General features: G+C 39.8%; 1 protein-coding gene across 6 annotated transcripts in view; it reads right to left on the bottom strand.

The window, feature by feature from the left end:
* Window positions 1-17,750: 17,750 nt before the first annotated feature.
* The window catches only part of CDH11 (cadherin 11), a 145,068-nt gene continuing 141,578 nt past the window's right edge, over window positions 17,751-21,240 (bottom strand). For all 6 annotated transcript variants that reach the window (XM_049702886.1, XM_049702887.1, XM_004280900.2 and 3 more), the window contains one exon: window positions 17,751-19,073. In XM_049702886.1, the coding sequence (XP_049558843.1) occupies window positions 18,577-19,073 (497 nt within the window). In that variant the 3' untranslated portion in view covers window positions 17,751-18,576. The remainder of the gene's footprint in view (window positions 19,074-21,240) is intronic.

Below are 21,240 nucleotides of genomic sequence, written 5' to 3'. Positions count from 1 at the left end.
TGAGCCACTGAAAACCTATTATGCTGTCAACATACTGTGGGATAAAATTATTGGTAGGATGACCATATAAATTATTATCCATAATGGGCCATTTTGGAGAATGAAAGGGGCACTCTTAAAAAAATTGCTCTAGAACCACAAGCAAAAACTGGGACTGTCTCAGGGAGAACTAGCATACCCATAAGAAGAACTCTGTCCCTACTTGTTTCTAATAAACAAACAAACAAACAAAAATTATGGCTATGGGATACTTGGATCTTTGGGACTTCAATCATCCTGCTGGAGAGTTAAAAAAAAAAAATCCCACACAGTGAGTGGTATCTAGAATATATTCTATTTCATTTGGAGTTTTACCCATAATGCTGAACAATTGAAAGGGAAGGACTATGAATATTAAATGGGTCTAATTTCTAGAACAGAGCAGGCTGCCATTAAATTGTCCATTTGATTTTTGAGCCTGGGAATCACGTTCATGTTGCACTCATTACAGGTAAGATGTAAGAGCAGGTGTTTAACATTAGCAGAATGACTAACAACTACTTTAGTTCCTTTTCTACCACCCTGTCTGGGTATAATAATGCATCATAGTTTAAACAAAAATGTATCTCATTAACTAGAAACTCACTTCATAGCAAAGCTTTCTACATCCTTGTGGGTCCTTAAAATGGGATTTTGAAGCTTTCTTTTTTTTTAAATTTATTTTATTTATTTATTTATTTATAGTTTTGGCTGCGTTGGGTACTTGTTGCTGAGTGTGGGCTTTCTCTAGTTGCAGCGAGCAGGGGCTACTCTTTGTTGCAGTGCTCAGGCTTCTCATTGCGGTGGTTTCTCTTGTTGTGGAGCACGGGCTCTAGGCGCATGGGCTTCATTAGTTGCGGCACTCAGGCTCAGTAGTTGTGGCACACAGGCTTAGTTGCTCCACGGCATGTGGGATCTTCCCAGACCAGGGCTCGAACCTGGGTCCCCTGCATTGGCATGCGAACTCTTAACGACTGTGCCACCAGGGAAGCCCCTTGAAGCTTTCTTTCACTTAAACATTGGGAACCCTCAAAAGAGGATCCTCAGAAGAGCTCATCTGGCCTCAAAAATGGCCAGATGAGCTCTTAGTGCACTCACGTAGGGCTGTATTCACTTCATCTAGAGTCGCTTCTTTAGCACTGGGGATGCCAAGCTGTTCAGTGCTGTAACTTTTTGGATGCTGGAAAAGCTAGAGGGAAAACCCCAATAAGGGGTTAACAATTGCTGATCAATCACTGCTCTGAGTATCTGAAATGCGTGTATTCAAGGAGTGAATGCAGTTACACTGTCTTCTCTAATCCTCAGTTGGTTGACAACATCATTGCTATTAATAATTGGAACTGAAAGAAGAAGTTGAATGAAGTCTCACTCGATTAAAACTATACATTAAAAAGCTAGGGTTGATAATGCTTATTGTTATGCATTCATTAGTTCAACAATTATTTATTGAGCTCTTTTATATGTCAGGCACTGTTCTAAATTCTGTGTGTACAGAGATGAACAACACAAAACCATTGTTTTCATGGAATTTTCATCCTGGTGGGATGGGGGACACAAATAATAAACAATACATAGATATCAATTATAATGTCAAGTAGTGCTAATTGCAGTGAAAGAAAAACTGAGATAAGGGGCTTGGAAAGGGACTCAGAGAGAAGGGATATCATTTTACATAATGTGGTCAATGGAGGCCTTTCTGAGGAGGTGACATTTAAGTGGAGCAATGGTGGATATAAGGAGAAAGTCAATGTATCTGGGCAGGAAAAAAACACCTGGCAGTAAAAAAGTGACTCAATGGCTGGTAACTCTGGAGTTCAGGTTTCTTAGAACTGAGAGTAAGGTCATAAGCAGAAGATCCATATTTTCTTTTCAGATCCTCTTCTTGGTCCTCTGATTCTTGAAGCAAGGTAACAACTTCTAGGACCTCAGTTCTTTTATCCATAAATGGACTGGTTGGACATCATCAGTGTTGCCCAAACCCTCAGGATACCGCTGAATTCAACATCACCCTTCTCCCCCGACCCTCTTCCCAGTCAACGCATTTGAATAACTGTCTAAATAATATACATTTATCTTTAAATAGCTCATTTTTTATCTAAACAGATGTATTTTTAAAGGTTTCAGCACCCAATTCCAGTGGAGGGTGGAATTTCCCCACCAACAAGCAATCACTGGACACAAACTGGATATCCTACAAGTCAATTCAATTTTGAAACTATTCTGGAGATGGTGTTGTTACCGAACCACAGGTTGAAGGCTCAGGCCTACAAGACTATTGCCCCTCACCCTGACCTATTTCAGATGCCAATCACAAGTTCAAGTTGTCACCTGTGCTTCTCACTGATTGGCTATAAATTGGTGGTTCCAACAACCCCTTTCTTGGGTTTGATTAATTTGATAGAGCAGCTCAGGGAACTCAGAGAAACATTTTACTTACTAGGTAACTGCTTAATTATAAAAGGATATAACTCAGGAACAACCATATGGAAGAGGTGCATAGGGCAAGGGAAGGGGAAGGGGCATGGAGCTTCTAAGCTCTCCAGGTACACCACTCTCCCCAAATTTAACATATTCACCGACCTGGAAGCTCTCAGAACCCTCTGCTTTTGGGTTTATGGGAGACTTCATTACATAGGTATGGTTGACTAAATCATTGGCAATTAAATCATTGGTGGTTAGATTCAAACTCCAGCCTCTCTCGCCTCCCCGGATGGTCAGCAACCAGCCCGCATATCCTTAGGTGTGTTCAAAAGGTCACCTAATTAACATAACAAAAGATACCTCTCTCTACTTAGGGAATTTTTTCTTAAATACATCCTTATTGGAGTATAATTGCTTCACAATGCTGTGTTAGTTTCTGTTGTACAACAAAGTGACTCATCCATATGCATACATATATCCCCATATCCCCTCCCTCTTGAGCCTCCCTCCCACTCTCCCTATCCCACCCCTCTATGTCGTCTCAAAGCACAGTGCTGATCTCCCTGTGCTATGCAGCTGCTTCCCACTAGCTATCTATTTTACATTCGGTAGTGTATATATGTCAATGCTACTCTCACTTTGCCCCAGCTTCCCCCTCCCCACCCCCTGTCCTCAAGTCCATTCTCTATCTCTACGTCTGTATTGCTGCCCTGCCACTAGGTTCATCAGTAGCATTTTTTTTTTTTTTAGATTTCATATATATATAAGGAATATATATATTATATTAGCATGTGTTAGCATGCGGTATTTGTTTTTCTCTTTCTGACTTACATCACTCTGTATGATAGACTCTAAGATCATCCACCTCACTACAGAGCTCTGTGCCAGAAATGGGAGGGAGACCAAATATATATTTCTTATTATAAATCACAATGTCACAATTTTAAAAGAAAATGTTGTATTATTGCTGAGTGGAAAACTCTCCATGGTATGGAAGGTAACTGCACAAATATATGCATGGAAAGAAAACCATGTTATTAAATTCTATCTTGACATTTGACACTGAGGACTTTAGGCTTGAGGTTTTATCTCCTTTTCTAAAACGGGATTTGCAGTGGTTAGACATACAGCCCCAAACTAGGCCTTACCCCGTCAGAAGGAGCAATGTAAGTTTTACCAACACACCTAAAGGGCCAACAATTGTTTATTGAACATCTACAATACAGCAGGCTCTGGTCTAGGATTGGAGATACATGGAGAAAAATATGAAGTCTTTGTTTCCCAAAAGGCTTACAGTCTAGACAGTAAATAGATTTACTGAAAATAAACAAAGCAATGAAAAGAGAAAAAAAATTAAAAAGTGATACATGTATTCTTGTTAAAGAAAAAATTATCCATGATATCTCTTAAAGACTGTAAGGCACGCTTTCTTCAAGTTGGGCTACTATGTGAGGTCTTGTAGTAGGGGAGAGAGATCAAACTCAGTTCCAGTAGGACAAGTGGAGATGTGTATCCAAGGAGCAGGTCAGTGGATAGAACATTACTAAGAGGAAACCTCAAAGGTAAGGGGGATTCTCGGTAGACCAACCCAACAGAATTCTTGCTGAGGACAGGCCATGGTGATTAAGACATGGAGGGTGGAGAATTTTCCTTCAGGAGATTTAGCAAGATTCTTGCTCAAACTGGATTCTACAAAGACAAAGAAGGCAAAGTTTGGGCCTAATCCAGCAGCTGGGTCAGAGGAGACTGATTAAAGTTCAGTCAAAGGAGAGAGTCTTTGTCATTCTGCAAAGAATGACAGGAGAGCAATAGGTAATAGGTGATAGGTAATAGGAAATAGAAGGAAACTTTAGACTGGGAAAGAACCAGCTAAGGAGGAAGTGGATTCCAATCAGAGGGAGAATTGTGTGTGTATTATCACTTTAGTAATTTAAAAGAGGACACTATTCTCTCTTTAGTATTGTTAATGCCATGTAAACCTTTTCTTCCAACCACCAGAGATGCAGAAATGCACATTCCAAACTTGGAAAACAATGGACTAGAAGGATCAAAGTTCCTCATAGCATAGACCTAAAAATCACTATAGTTGACCCTCCACATAGGTGGGTTCTATGTCCACAGATTCAACCAAACACGGATGGGAAAAATTTTTTTTTTAATTCCAGAAAGCTCCGAAAAGTAAAAGTTGAATTTGCTGCAGGCCAGCAACTATTTACATAACATTTACATTGTATTTACAACTATTTACATAACATTGACTTTGTATTGGGTATTATAAGTAATCAGGAGATGATTTTTTTTTCGAATTTTATTTTATTTTTTTATACAGCACGTTCTTATTAGTCATCAGTTTTATACACATTAGTGTATACATGTCAATCTCACTTGCCCACTTCATCACACCACCATCACCATCCCCGTTGCTTTCCCCCCTTGGTGTCCATACATTTGTTCTCTACATCTGTGTCTCAAATTCTGCCCTGCAAACTGGTTCACGTGTACCATTTTCCTAGGTTCCACATATATGCATTAATATATGATATTTGTTTTTCTCTTTCTGACTTACTTCACTCTGTATGAGTCTCTAGATCCATCCACATCTCTACAAATGACTCAATTTCGTTCCTTTTTATGGCTGAGTAATATTCCATTGTATATATGTACCATTTCTTTATCCATTTGTCTGACGATGGCCATTTAGGTTGCTTCCATGACCTGGCTATTGTAAATAGTGCTGCAATGAACACTGAGGTGCATGTGTCTTTTTGAATTATGGTTTTCTCAGGGTATATGCCCACTAGTGGGATTGCTGGATCATATGGTAATTCTATTTTTAGTTTTTTAAGGAACCTCCATACTGTTCTCCATAGTGGCTGTATCAATTTACATTCCCACCAGCAGTGCAAGAGGGTTCCCTTTTCTCCACACCCTCTCCAGCATTTGTTGTTTGTAGATTTTCTGATGATGCCCATTCTAACTCGTGTGATGTGATACCTCATTGTAGTTTTGATTTGCATTTCTCTAATAATTAGTGATGTTGAGCAGTTTTCCATGTGCCTCTTGGCCATCTGTATGTCTTCTTTGGAGAACTGTCTATTTAGGGTTTCTGCCCATTTTTGGATTGGGTTGTTTCTTTTTTTAATATTGAGCTGCATGAACTGTTTATATATTTTGGAGATTAATCCTTTATCCGTTGATTCATTTGAAAATATTTTCTCCCATACTGAGGGTTCTCTTTTCATCTTGTTTATGGTTTCCTTTGCTGTGCAAAAGTTGTGAAGTTTCATTAGGTCCCATTTGTTTATTTTTGTTTTTATTTCCATTATTCTAGGAGGTGGATCACAAAATATCTTGCTGTGATTTATGTCAAAGAGTGTTCTTCCTTTGTTTTCCTCTAAGAGTTTTATAGTGACCGGTCTTACATTTAGGTCTCTAAACCATTTTGAGTTTATTTCTGTGTATGGTGTTAGGGAGTGTTCTAATTTCATTATTTTGCATGTAGCTGTCCAGTTGTCCCAGCACCACTTGTTGAAGAGACTGTCTTTTCTCCATTGTATATCCTTGCCTCCTTTGTCATACATTAGAAGACGATAGGTGCATGGGTTTATCTTTGGGCTTTCTATCATGTTCCATTGATCTATATTTCTGTTTTTGTGCCAGTACCATATTGTCTTGATTACTGTAGCTTTGTAGTATAGTCTGAAGACAGGGAGTCTGATTCCTTCATCTCCAATTTTTTCCCCTCAAGATTGCTTTGGCTATTCGGGGTCTTTTGTGTCTCCATAAAAATTACAAGATTTTTTTTTCTAGTTCTGTAAAAAATGCCATTGGTAATTTGATAGGGATTGCATTGAATCTGTAGATTGCTTTGGGTAGTACAATTATTTTCACAATATTGATTCTTCAATCCGAGAACATGGTATAGCTCTCCATCTGTTGGTATCATCTTTAATTTCTTTCATCAGTGTCTTATAGTTTTCTGCATACAGGTCTTTTGTCTCCCTAGGTAGGTTTATTCCTAGGTATTTTATTCTTTTTGTTGCAGTGATAAATGGGAGTGTTTCCTGAATTTCTCTTTAAGATTTTTCATCATTAGTATATAGGAATGCAAGAGATTTCTGTGCATTAATTTTGTATCCTGCAACTTTACCAAATTCATTGTTTAGCTCTAGTAGTTTTCTGGTTGCATCTTTAGGATTCTCTATGTGTAGTATCATGTCATCCACAAAGAGTGACAGTTTTACTTCTTCTTTTCCAATTTGTATTCCTCTTATTTCTTTTTCTTCTCTGATTGCCGTGGCTAGGACTTCCAAAACTATGTTGAATAAGAGTGGTGAGAGTGGACATCCTTGTCTTGTTCCTGATCTTAGAGGAAATGCTTTCAGTTTTTCACCATTGAAAATGATGTTTGCTGTGGGTTTGTCATATATGGCCTTTATTATGTTGAGGTAGGTTCCCTCTATGCCCACTTTCTGGAGAGTTTTTATCATAAGTGGGTGTTGAATTTAGTCAAAGCTTTTTCTGCATCTATTGAGATGATCATATGTGTTTTCTTCTTCAATTTGTTAATATGGTGTATCACGTTGATTGATTTGCGTAAATTGAAGAATCCTTGAATCCCTGGGATAAATCCCACTTGATCATGGTGTATGATCCTTTTAATGTGTTGTTGGATTCTGTTTGCTAGTATTTTGTTGAGGATTTTTGCATCTATATTCATCAGTGATATTGGTCTGTAATTTTCTTTTTTTGTAGTATGTTTGTCTGGTTTTGATATCAGGGTGATGGTGGCCTCATAGAATGAGTTTGGGAGTGTTCCTTCCTCTGCAATTTTTTGGAAGAGTTTGGGAAGGATGGGTGTTAACTCTTCTCTAAATGTTTGATAGAATTCACCTGTGAAATCATCTGGTCCTGGACTTTTGTTTGTTGGAAGATTTTTAATCACAGTTTCAATTTCATTACATGAGATTGGTCTGTTCATATTTTCTGTTTCTTCCTGGTTCAGTCTTGGAAAGTTATACGTTTCTAAGAATTTGTCCATTTCTTCCAGGTTGTCCATCTTACTGGCATAGAGTTGCTTGTAGTAGTCTCTTAGGATGCTTTGTATTTCTGAGGTATCTGTTGTAACTTCTTTTTCATACCTAATTGTATTGATTTGAGTCCTCTCCCTCTTTTTCTTGATGAGACTGGCTAATGGTTTATCAATTTTGTTTATCTTCTCAAAGAACCAGCTTTTAGTTTTATTGATCTTTACTATTCTTTGTTTCTGTTTCATTTATTTCTGCTCTGATCTTTATGATTTCTTTCCTTCTGCTCACTTTGAGTTTTGTTTGTTCTTCTTTCTCTAGTTCCTTTAGGTGTAAGGTTAGATTGTTTATTTGAGATGTTTGTTGTTTCTTGAGGTAGGCTTGTATAGCTATAAACTTCCCTCTTGGAACTGCTTTTGCTGCATCCCATAGGTTTTGGATCGTTGTGTTTTCATTTTAATTTGTCTCTAAGTATTTTTTATTTCCTCTTTGATTTCATCAATGATCTATTTGTTATTTAGTAACATATTGTTTAGCCTCCATGTGTTTGTGTTTTTTACATTTTTTTCCCTGTAATTGATTTCTAATTTCATAGCATTGTGGTCAGAAAAGATGCTTGATATGATTTCAATTTTCTTAAATTTACTGAGGCTTGATTTGTGACCTAAGATATGATCTATACTGGAGCATGTTCTGTGTGCACTTGAGAAGAAAGTGTAATCTGCTGTTTTTGGATGGAATGTCCTATAAATATCAATTAAATCTATCTGGTCTATTGTGTCAATTAAAGCTTGTGTTTCCTTATTAATTTTCTGTCTGGATGATCTGTCCATTGGTATAAGTGAGGTGTTAAAGTCCCCCACTATTATTGTGTTACTGTTGAGTTCCACTTTTATAGCTGTTAGCAGTTGCCTTATGTATTGAGGTGATCCTATGTTGGGTGCATATATATTTATAATTGTTATATCTTCTTCTTGGATTGATCCCTTGATCATTATGTAGTGTCCTTCCTGGTCTGTTGTAGCATTCTGTATTTTAAAGTCTTTTTTTTTTTTTGCGGTATGTGGGCCTCTCACTGTTGTGGCCTCTCTTGTTGCGGAGCACAGGCTCTGGACGGGCAGGCCCAGCGGCCATGGCTCACAGGCCCAGCCGCTCCGCAGCACATGGGATCTTCCCGGACCAGGACACGAACTCGTGTCCCCTGCATTGGCAAGCGGACTCTCAACCACTGCGCCACCAGGGAAGCCCTTAAGTCTATTTTATCTGATATGAGTATTGCTACTCCAACTTTCTTTTGATTTCCATTTGCATGGAATATCTTTTTCCATCCCCTTACTTTCAGTCTGTATGTGTCCCTAGGTCTGAACTGGGTCTCTTGTAGCAGCATATATATGGGTCTCGTTTTTGTATCCATTCAGCAAGCCTGTGTCTTTTGGCTGGAGCATTTAATCCATTCATGTTTAAGGTAATTATCAATATGTATGTTCCTATGACCATTTTCTTAATCGTTTTGGGTTTGTTTTTGTAGGTCCTTTTCTTGTCTTGTGTTTCCCACTTAAAGAAGTACCTTTAGTATTTGTTGTAGAGTTGGTTTGGTGGTGCTGAATTCTCTTAGCTTTTGCTTGTCTGTAAAGCTTTTGATTTCTCCATCAAATCTGAATGAGATCTTTGACAGGTAGAGTAATCTTGGTTGTAGGTTCTTCCCTTTCATCACTTTAAGTATATCATGCCACTCCCTTCTGTCTTGTAGAGTTTCTGCTGAGAAATCAGCTGTTAACCTTATGGGAGTTCCCTTGTATGTTATTTGTCAGTTTTCCCTTGCTGCTTTCAATAATTTTTCTTTGTCTTTAATTTTTGCCAATTTGATTACTATGTGTCTCAGCATATTTCTCCTTGTGTTTATCCTGCCTGGGACTCGCTGAACTTCCTGTACTTGGATGGCTATTTCCTTTCCCATGTTAGGGAAGTTTTCTACCAGAATCTCTTTAAATATTTTCTCAGGTCCTTTCTCTTTCTCTTCTCTTTCTGGGACCCCTATAATGAGAATGTTGTTGCATTTAATGTTGTCCCAGAGGTCTCTTAGTCTGTCTTCATTTCTTTTCATTCTTTTTTCTTTATTCTGTTCTGCAGCAGTGAATTCCACCATTCTGTCTTCCAGATCACTTATCCGTTCTTTTGCCTCAGTTATTCTGCTATTGATTCCTTCTAGTGTAGTTTTCGTTTCAGTTATTGTATTGTTCATCTCTGTTTGTTTGTTCTTCTAGGTCTTTCTTAAACATTTCTTGCATCTTCTCCGTCTTTGTCTCCATTCTTTTTCCGAGTTCATGGATCATCTTCACTATCATTATTCTGATTTCTTTTTGTGGAATTTTGCCTATTTCCACTTCATTTAGTTGCTTTTCTGGGGTTGTATCTTGTTCCTTCATCTGGTACATAGCCATCTGCCTTTTCATCTTGTCTGTCTTTCTGTGAATGTGGATTTTGTTCCACAGGCTGCAGGATTGTAATTCTTCTTGCTTTAGCTGTCTGCTCTCTTGTAGATGAGGCTATCTAAGAGGCTTGTGCATATTTCCTGATGGCAGTGACGGGTGGTGGGTAGAGCTGACTGTTGCTCTGCGGAGGCAGAGCTCAGTAAAACTTTAATCCACTTGTCTGCTGATGGGTGGGGCTAGATTCCCTCCCTGTTGGTTGTTTGGCCTGAGGCAACCCAATACTGGAGCCTATCCGGGCTCTTTGCTGGGGCTAATGGCGGACTTTGGGAGGGCTCATGCCAAGGAGTACTTCCCAGAGCTTCTGCTGCCAGTGTCCTTGTCCTCATGGTGAGACAGAGCCACCCCCCACCTCTGCAGGAGACCCTCCAACACTAGCAGATAGGTTTGGTTCAGTCTCCCCTGGGGTCACTGCTCCTTCCCCTGGGTCCTGATGTGCACACTACTTTGTGTGTGCCCTCCAAGAGTGGAGTCTCGGTTTCCCCCAGCCCTGTCGAAGTCCTGCAATCAAATCCTGCTAGCCTTCAAAGTCTGATTCTCTAGGAATTCCTCCTCCCATTGCCAGACCCCCAGGTTGGGAAGCCTGATGTGGGGCTCAGAACCTTCTCTCCAGTGGGTGGACTTCTGTGGTATAAGTGTTCTCCAGTTTGTGAGTCACCCACCCAGCAGTTATTGGATTTGATTTTATTGTGATTGCACCCCTCCTACCATCTCACTGTGGCTTCTCCTTTGTCTTTGGATGTGGGGTATCTTTTTTGGTGAGTTCCAGTGTCTTCCTGTCGATGATTGTTCAGCAGTTAGTTGTGATTCTGGTGTTCTCGCAAGAGGGAGTGAGAGCACGTCCTTCTACTCCGCCATCTTGAACCAATCCCCCAGGAAATGATTTAAAGTAGACAGGAGGTTGTGCTTAGGTTATAAGCAAATACTATGCCATTTTATATAAGGGACTTGAGTATTTGCAGCAAAGTTGAGAGGCGTCTGGGAGAACCCCTGGGGCCACAGTCCTTACATGGCAAAATGCAATAGCCATCTCTTCTAAGCATTTTAAAGCCTGCTCTGACGCAATTGGATCAAAGTCTTCAAAAGAGAAGCCTAATCTCCCTTGTCTTCACTTTTGGATCTGAAGTTATCTCTTGCAGATGCTAGAAATACCTGGTTTATGGTAGGAAACAGCCCAAATAACAGCAAAAACAACAATAAAGTCATTCATTTGTGCTACAATTATACATTTAATTATTTTCCTATTCTAGGTCCATCTTTCCTAGAGTTCTTAGAGGAATGCCAGACAGAGATTAGATATCTCCACTGTATAAAGGCCATGAGACCCACAGACACTAAGTGAACTTTCCAGGGCTAGTAAGTCACATAGATTATCAGATGGCACTTCACCGATCTGCTCAGTGCATCCAGGCCCAATTTGATCTATGTGTTGGGTGAATATCCAGTCATGGCAAATCTAAATCCAAAGCGTTATAATGGTACTATCAAAACATGGGGGCGGGGAGTGAGGGAAGATACCCAGAGGAATTCTCACATATACCTTTCCAGTAGTTTTAAAATGCTATAATACCTAGACCATAAAATGAAGGATTTATTTTCCTTTACCCATTCATCCCTATATTTCTGCCCCAAATATTTACTCAGAACCTATTCTGTGCTAGTAATCCAAAGAGAAAAAAAAGAAAAGGTGGGTGCCCCACTGATCTAGTTTGCTAGGTCACCATCATCAAAGTGAACACCTCTTTACTGATTTATAAGAGAAAGTAATTTGAAAATTATGTTTCCAAGCACTACTGTTTCATTCACATCCCAGTTAGTGTTTGGGAAGAAAAAGAGGAAGAAAATTACTGTAGCATAAAATAATTTCCAATTTCCTGAGTGCTAAATGAAGTAAAAATTGTGGTTAAACTAAACTCATCAGGATGGTTATTTTTAAAAAAAGTATGCTAATGAAATTATATGTCTTCAAATCTAAATATTTTCAGAGTTATGTCTATTAAAAAGGAGTCCCATTTTTTGAACAAATGGGCAAAAATATATCAAATATGAAATTCCCCGTATTAAATGTAAGTTTGTGCAGTTCTTGACAAGCTCATCCAAATTCCATGTATCACTTGATACACAGTTTCTACCCAATTAAATATAATTCATAATCATGTGAATTTATTTATTGTCTTCTAATGGAACATTTAAAACCTATTTTACCTGGCGCTTTGCCAATATCATTGCTATCCATTGTAGTCAAACAGGCGAATTCGTTCATCAGGTAATTAGCCTTATTTAAAAAAAATTTTTTTTTTTTTTTGCTGGTAGGAAACTTAATCAGTTCTATGCCTGTCCTAAACTATGGTGTGCCAAGCTATGTTCTATTGTTGGCTCAGGACAGAGAGATGAGAGAGTGAATTGATTTTGAAGAGGAAAAGGGAGGCATAAGGAAATGAAATTCTTCCCTTACATTGTTCTGCAACCTGGGATTGGGAAAAGGATATTGACACTAATAGTATAATTACTACCTTATTTTAAGGGTTTGCCCTGTTCTAGGAACTGTTAGTGGCTCTAGAAACATGAGCTCATTTATTCTTTACCACCACTGGCCATGTTAGTTGCATTGCATGTTTGTGGAAAATGAAGTTCAGAGAGGTCAAGGTACCTGGCCAAAGTCACACAGCTAGTAAGTGTTGGAGCCAGGCTTTACACACGGTGATGCAATGAATGCCACACCCAACAAGGGGTAGTATATTGCTTTTACTCTTGAGCTGAAGATTTGAGGTTCATGAGGTTTGAGCCTTAGACTAGTGTTGCCTCTGTGAGCCTGTGACAGATGACCATGTGCCGGCGATCAGCTGATTAAAGTGGCAAGAGCTATAAAATCACATGTAAAAATGTATTAAAACACCTTGAATGAAGAAGGCCCTTTTATGAAGACAGTAGGCCCTTTTATGATCATAAAAATCATTAGCTGAGTTAGATTGCAAGATGAAAATTCAGTTCTTACTCCCAGTCTACTGGGGCCTGACAAAGTCTCCAGACTGACATTTTTCCCCTCACACAATTTTAGTGCAATGAAGAGGATGGAATATCAAACTTCTCTGTGAGACATATTATAAAGAGCTATGACATGCCTAACCAGTTTCTTTTATATTTGATTTGCAACATACTATAGAAAGACTGCAAACCCCAGCAAAAAGAATTCACAGTCCTGCCTCATCTATCACTTTGGACTTGGAAGGCAGGCTGGGCATTCAGAGGTGTGACTAGATCCTATTGTCCAGCTCTGTGGTGAATGGCAGCTTGAAGGAGCGTCCATCCCAAGTTCTTACTGCCAAGCTTGAGCTAAGTCACTGATTATGAGGAATAGTCATCGCGGTTAGCTCTTCAAGCTTAAAGGATAAAACCCTTGATCAAGGTGGGAGAAACGAGATCTATTCCCATCCAGCTTTGACAATCACCTCCTGTGTATGTGTTGGAGAGACACTTAGCCTCTCTGGTCTAGTAAGATGGGGATTGTAGCACATACTTTGTCTTCTCATAGGAATGAGGTCAGTGTCGTATCTAGTACATGTTCTCCCACACAGTACAGGCTCAAAAAAAGCCTCATTAATTGAAGAAAAGAATTAGTGCATTAATTAATACTCCCTTCTTATTTTTCAAAGCGTTTGACATATAAGGATAAGGTTTATGCTTACTAATTATCCTTATTAATAAAACTAAAGTCAGCATTACTCTTCAACACCAGAGGGACTTACTTTACCATCAAAGTACTCCTTTAAAGTTGGGAGAGAGCAGTGAAACCCAGTTAGAAATAGTCACTCCTGAGACTTCACCACCTGACGACCCTTACTCCACATGCCCAGCCCTACTTCTGTAGTGAGCTAAGTGGCAAATCCATGTTTCTGATTACTTAGTTCCACCTAGCTGCCACACAAGCATCTCTAATTTACAACTCCAACCCAAACTTAATTCAACTTCTTTCCCCCTAAACCACTTTTCCTTTTGGATTTACAATCCCAGATACCAAAAGCACAATCCACTCAATTTCTCAAGTAAGGAAGCTTAGTGTCTCACTGGCATTCTCTAATCAGTCATCAAATCTTGATCAGTCTGCCTTATCAGTGTACCGTCATTCATTCAAGTATTTTTAAAAAATATTTATTTATTTTCCTTATTTATTTTGGGTGCATTGGGTCTTAGTTGCGGCATGGGGTATCTTCGTTGAGGAACACGGGATCTTTTGTTGCAGCACGTGGGCTTCTCTCCAGTTGTAGCATGCAGCTTTTCTTTCTCTAGTTGTGGCACGCAGGCTCCACAGCTTGTGGGCTCTGTAGTTTGCGACATGCGGGCTCTCTTATAGAGGCGTGCGAGCTCAATAGTTGTGGCATGTGGGCTTAGTTGCCCTGTGGCGTGTGGGATCTTAGTTCCCTGACCAGGGATCGAACCCGCGTCCCCTGCATTGGAAGGCAGATTCTTTACCACTGGACCACCTGGGAAGCCCCTCATTCAAGTATTGACTGATATGTTTCAGACAAAATGCAAAGAACTGGGAATACAAGAAGACAAGATCCCTCCCCTCTTGGGGCTTGCATTCTGGTGGGGTGGTCAGACTCACAGATACAGGAAAAGCCAGTAAGTAAAATAAGTTTACAGAGTTGTAACTGATACAAAGGAAACCAACAGAGAGTGAGCTACTTTAGATGGAAAAGGGGGCACATTTTGTCTGTATGAGGAACTAAAAGGTGGCCAAGGTGGTTGGATCACAGTGCACTGATAGGAGAATGGAGTAAGATGAAGTTGGAGAGATTTGCAGGGTGCTGATCATGTAAAGCAATAAAGTAAGGGAACTGACATATATTTAAGATTTTGGGAAGCCAGTGAAGAGGTTTAAGTTATGGAGTCATGTGGTCTGAGTTGGGAGTTCATATCCCTCTGGCTTCTTTGTGGAGAAGTTGGGAGCAGGAGATCAGCTAAGAGGCTGTGTTCGTCCTTCAGGTCAGAGATGATGATGGGTTAGACCAGGCTGGTGGCAGTGGAGAAACAGCAAAGCCTTGCCTCTTTTCCATCACCAATTTACTGAATTATTTTTGGATACTTCTATCACATTTTGACATTCATAATAACCCTCCTGACATGCCTCTAGGTTTATATGCTCCTAATCTGTCCGCCACACTGCCTGGCAGCTAGATTTGTCCACTCTTCTGCTCAGAGGTCCCAACTCACCCCCCATTGTCCTACAGAGGCTCTCAAAAAGAGGTGAAGGATGTTGCATAATTACCCAGGAGCAATTTCAAATACTATTGACCAGGTGTCACCCTATACACAGGGTTATACTCTCTGGGCAACTTGAATGTGTACTTTTTAATGAGTTCTCCAAGTGATATAGATAATCTGCTCTCTTATTTTCTCCATCATGCCAGGAACAGTGGCATATAAAATGCAGCTTAGCTAAACACAAGATCTGTCCAGAAAAGCCATGATTGGCGTACCCTCCATTCACAGTTAACATCTCACCATATCCTATTATGTCTTTTATTTATTTTCTTCCCTCAACTCTGAAGGAGAGGAAATAGCCTGATGCATTGTCTGGGGAGGTGGGTGGGCATAGAGGTAAATAGCTGATTACAAGGCAAAAGGATAGATATTTTGGAAAGGGTTGGAAAGCCTGAAACACATCAGGAAGCAAGATTCATTCTGCAAGCTTGAGAAACTAGCACAGGGTCTACAAAATAAGATTTTGATGAGTGAATGAATGATGATTGAAACAATACCTACTACTGAAGGACAAGAATAACAAAGCAGAGTCCTTTCTTTAGCTGAATCCATGTCATAAAGCAGTGATTACTTTATATTGAAATAAGGAAGGACCACTTAAACTAAGATTGCTTTTAAGGTAATATGTTCCAAATGAAAAAAGGACTCCACTAGTTGGGAAAGACGTTTTATTCCCAAGCTTCTAAGAGGGTTCTTCTACAAACAATAGAGGCTTAAAGTAAAAAAGAGAAGATAAAAAGAAAAACAAGTATTTTTAACTATTGAAAAGTAGACAGCCTTTTTTTTTAAAAAAAAAATTAAACATAAAAAATGTGAAACTGTAGTTGTCAAATCTAATCCAAATACATTCCTAGAAAAAAGGATCATCCACGGTGACAGGTTTACTTACAGCTGTATACTTGTTTAAGTGCTATTCATTTTCTTTTTTTAATTAATTTATTTTTGGCTGCGTTGGGTCTTCGTTGCTTCATGCGGGCTTTCTCTAGCTGCGGCGAGCGGGGGCTACTCTTACTTGCGGTGTGCGGGCTTCTCATTGTGGTGGCCTCTCTTGTTGCGGAGCACGGGCTCTAGGCGCGCAGGCTTCAGTAATTGTGGCTCACAGGCTTAGTTGCTCCACAGCATGTGGGATCTTCCCGGACCAGGGCTTGAACCTGTGTCCCTTGCATTGGCAGGCAGATTCTTAGTCACTGCGCCACCAGAGAAGGCCCAGTGCTATTCATTTTCCTTTTGAGTTATTTCTTCACTTCAAATTCAACTGGAGATCTGTGCAAATCTAGCAAAATATTCTTTGGATTACAAAAAACATATAAAAAATGAACAAAACCTGCAATTACGGAAGTCTTGAGAGTGTGCAATCCTTCACTGAAATGAAAGATTCCAAGGTGACATTGTCCACAGAATTTATTCCGTTGAAGTGTTCAGACAATTTGATTTAAATGCAAAGGAATATGGAAGTGAGCACTTCATCAAAACATTTCTCTTTGTATGCATTTTGACTGAGTCATAAAAATAGGATGTAGCAGGATATCAAGAAATTGCTTGAAACAAACTCCCACAATAAAGTTAAAAAAAAAAAGAAGATAATCTAAAAATTATTTGCAATCATAGAGAAAGCGTGTGCCCTCTGTCTAAGGGAAAGAGGAAAAGCACTTACAGCATAGCATAACCTGTGTGTCCTCTCCCCGAGTATTGCTGTGTTTTGACCTTTGGCCCTACGGAGCAGGTGAAGTGTCCTTCACAGAAGTCCCAACCCCCAGGCAGCAAGATGGGACTGCAGGAGACTGCAGGCATACTCACAGATCAAATGGCATTGACCCTCAGAAGCCACCATGGTCCCTGTCCTCATTCTGAGCTTATGGCCCAAAGCATATTTTAAAACAAGGTTTGGAAATGAATTGCTCTTTCTTTGATCAAACTTTAGAATGCCACATTGTTTTAAGAGGAGTTAAAATTATAAAAGGAAAAATAAGCAGTTTCAGCTGGCAGGGTCATTATGATAGCCTGGCAAGATCAAAGTAAGGAAGAATAGAATAACATTGGAGGTCTGATCTGATAACTACACGTGGCAAATGTATATTTTTGACTCTTCACCCCGCCAACCCTCAGATGCTCGGTATGGGGCATAAAATCTCCATCTTGAACTTCAGAGTTCTGATAGTTTCATTCCCTCATGGACTCGTTTCTCATAACCATCAAATTACTGATACACAAGATAAACGCATATTATATAACAAGTATTGCAAAATCATAGACTGACCTAGATCTTTAGCATCCTTCTTTTATAGAAGATGCGTGTGAAGCGAAGTCAGGAAGCTAACACCGAGAATGTACAAAAGAGCTTTAAACAATGCTACAGAATCTTGTCTGAAAAAACATTTGTAAAACATATTTGATTTTAAATAAACAATAAAAGCAGCAGACTACAACAGATCATAAATAGAGTTATTAAAAGATCACAAATATCTTAAATTAGAATTATAAATGGGTCATTAGAAATAATTTTTTTCAATGTTAAGAATCAAACCCAGAATTAAAAAAGAATCGTTTTTTTATTTCAAAGTTGCTTCTTATATTGAAGCTCATATTAAAGCAACAGTACAATGTTCATAAAATATAAGTGTGATGCCGTAACATTTCTTACATGTCAGAATACTGATATTTGTATGTATACTAAAATAAGAACTTTAAAATTGTACAAATAGATACATTAAAAATGACATAGAAATAGGGCGCCTCTCACTGAAACAAGACAGTTATATCTGGCACGTATTAGTTTAAGATGAAAGTAGAAGCAAAAAGATTTACAAGAATCAGCAGTAACAAGATTGATACTCAAGAGACATAATTGTACATTGTATTGTACATACATTGTATGGGTTTAAGCTGGCTGAATATTATATATTTCAAGTTTAAAAATGCACTACATATAGAGTGTCCATAGTTTAAGGCGAAATTACAGCTCAGAACTGTTGTCCTTTCTAATTTTGTGGAAGCTTCTTTGACAAATTTAAAAAAAAAAGAAGAAAAAAGGACTTAGATGTTCATAACACATAAACAATTTCCCTTCATTGTGAGTTCACCGTTAGACTTCCCCTTCTCTTAAATATTTTGTATGCCAAGTGGTTTTCCTCTAGCCAAGTTGATAAACTTCAATATTTGCCTTTTTGTGAGAAAAGGTACTTCACAGTATTTACCACTTTGATGTCCTTGCAGTTTCATTAAATGTATCCTCTCTGTAAAACTTTGCTTGTTTTAAATGAGCCTTTCCTTGTTTTAAAAAAATACCTGTTTACATATCTTCTAGATTCTTCAGAACACCAGACACAGTTCTTAAGGCCAAATTTGTATCGTTTTCGTTAAGAGTCGTCATCAAAAGTGTCTTTGGAACCGTACAAGTCCGCTAGTTTCTTAAATCGAGGTCCCCAGTTCTGCAGGTAGTCATAGTCCAAGTCTGAATCTGTGGTGGCCGACTCTAAGGAACTCAGGGACCCGGCCACAGAGCCCCTGCCTTCGTAACCATAGATCTGGATGGAGTCATAAGGAGGGGCGGTTGGGTCATTATCCGCCTCCTGTATTCTCGTGTTGATGAAGTCATCCACATCCACACTGTTGGGTGCTGGCCGGAGCCCAGGTCTAGGCATGTACTGATATTCAGGTTTTATGTCTTTGCGAGGGATAAATCCATTGATACCATCAGGGTTCTGGAGGGTGGCAATATCAAAGGCTTCTGTGTCTTCTTCCCCACCCCCCTCATCATCATAGGTAATGATGTTCTCACGGACATCTTCTTCCTCGAAGACAATGAGTGGTTCTTTCTTTTGCCTTCTCAGTGTCACAAACAACACTACGATGACTACAGGGGGAAAAAAAGAAAAAGAAAGGAAGCATAGGTTAAGCCCAGTCTTCTGGGTTCTTTTCCCAGGGAAACTCTGCTTACCTTAAAGCATGGTGTACACATGCTTCAGAACTGGGACCAGTCTATGAAATGAGAGCTTTACCTGGAATCCCCAAAGATGTGCAAAGTTGCCCTACACCTGGCTCTTCATCTGCAAAATGCTTCCAGGAAAATATTATATCCAAACAAACTGGCAAGTTGGAACTATTTTGAGTTTTTACAAATGAATCCAACATTATTTAGAAGTCATCTTCAGAAGAATTAGGAAGATTCTAAATGTGTCCGTCTGCAGCCTCTTAAAAGTGGGTTATGCCTGTTTCTTTTTGCAAAGGAAGACAGCTGCCTCTCCAAAGTTTACAAATGAGGACATTCAGAGACTTGAGGTCCTAACTTTCTACAGGAGGTGCTGAGCCCCTGCCCAGAGTTCTGAGGTGGGGTCAGCATTGACCTTACTCTACCTTTATAAGAAATCTTATCATAAGCATGGCTAGACTCTCTTCAGACCACTGTATAGAAGAGGGGTAGTTTATAAAGACCCCCAAGAGACAAATGACAAATCTTCTCTATCTGAATACAGGGAAACAGCATCAGCTGAAACTCCAGATGAAACCACTGTAACTGTCTCTTCCCTGGGAGAGGGGATTCCACTAAACTCAGGGCATCTAGGATGAATAAGCAGAGTTGCTTATAAGGAAAGCTCTGACACTGTTTCATTCCCTATCAACCCCCCCACCTCCCCACAATGTTCCATTGGAACACTCGCCCACACACTCAGCAAGATTGAAGAAAGTGTTTGTGGCTGAATTTGGCAAGTGACTTGAGAGCCCCTCTGGGTCCACCATCACTCTGAGATGCAGGGATGAGGGTCTGCACTGGACCAGACTGTGAACGGCTTCCAGTGCTCAGCAGGCAGTGTCTTTCCCCTGTGCCTTCTGTAACAGCACCCTCACCAGGCTCATTCTTTTTCACTTTCTTTTCTTGGCTGACTCTTTATCTTTCATCACAAAAATCCTTCCTGATATGCCATTCTGATACCAGACAGGGCTATTGGTATCCACTCTATGTACCCACCTGGCCATCACCGTGACACGTGTCACACTGTTCACACATCTGCCTCCACCACTAGATTATGAACTTAGAGCTTTTCTGTTTTCTGCTCCCTCTGCTAGGACTATCGATCCATCCCAGCCCCTTTCCCCAGCTGGAAAGCTCTTTCAGCATCTGATAAGTATGTTACATCCTCCAGGAAGTTGTCTCTGACCTTCCCAGTCAATGTCAGGTACTTTCTACTCTTGTGCTCCCACTGCCTTAGGTTCGTGTCTCTATCATGGTGCTCACCATGTGCCTCTGCAATTTTTCTGCTCATGCCTATTTTCCTCAATAGACTATGAACTTTTTGATCACTGAGATCTTGTATGATTCTTCTCTTTATCCCCCAGGGCTGAACACAGGGCCTGGTACCCAGAAAATACTCATGAACTATTGGTTGAACTAAACTTGCTGGCTCTTCCCTATGTATCAGGGACACATTAATTCATTCAGTGAAGAACTAACCATCATGGAACAAGTATAAATTTGATGTCAGACATACTTAGATTTGAATCCTGACTTTTTTGTCATACACAAGTTCTGAGACTTTGGGACGACTGATCTAATCTTCCTGAGGCCCGGCACTGGTAGATGCTACCTGCATCAGCACATTCCTGCTGTTACAGAGTAAACCACAGGTGGGACTATGTGCAGAAGAGGGGCACCTAACTCAGCAGGCAAGTGCAGGAAAAGCTGCTCTGGGCTCCCCATGAGCTGATGCATGCACCCAGATATTACATATGACATCTAGAGGAGGAGCCCAGATCCAGCTTCAGCCAGGCCAGTCTTCATCCAGTTCCTTGAGTCCTTCATAGACCGTCTTTGACATCACGATTATTCTTTCTACCTCTAACTCTTCTCATTCCTCTTGTAAGGCTCACCATTGTTCATATACTAGGTCTTTGCCTAAATTCCTCTCCTGAAAAATCTCTGATGTTCAACCCCGTCCCCTGCTGATGCCCCCAGATGTCTTCTGTTATGCAGTCCTGTGATGCCTGGCATTTGCTCATCACAACCACCCCCAACTCGGCTCTAA

This window comes from Orcinus orca, chromosome 20 (assembly GCF_937001465.1).
Source record: "Orcinus orca chromosome 20, mOrcOrc1.1, whole genome shotgun sequence".
In the NCBI taxonomy this organism is placed as follows: domain Eukaryota; kingdom Metazoa; phylum Chordata; class Mammalia; order Artiodactyla; family Delphinidae; genus Orcinus; species Orcinus orca.
Note: the sequence above shows the minus strand (reverse complement) of the source record. Positions and strands in the feature narration are given on the sequence as shown.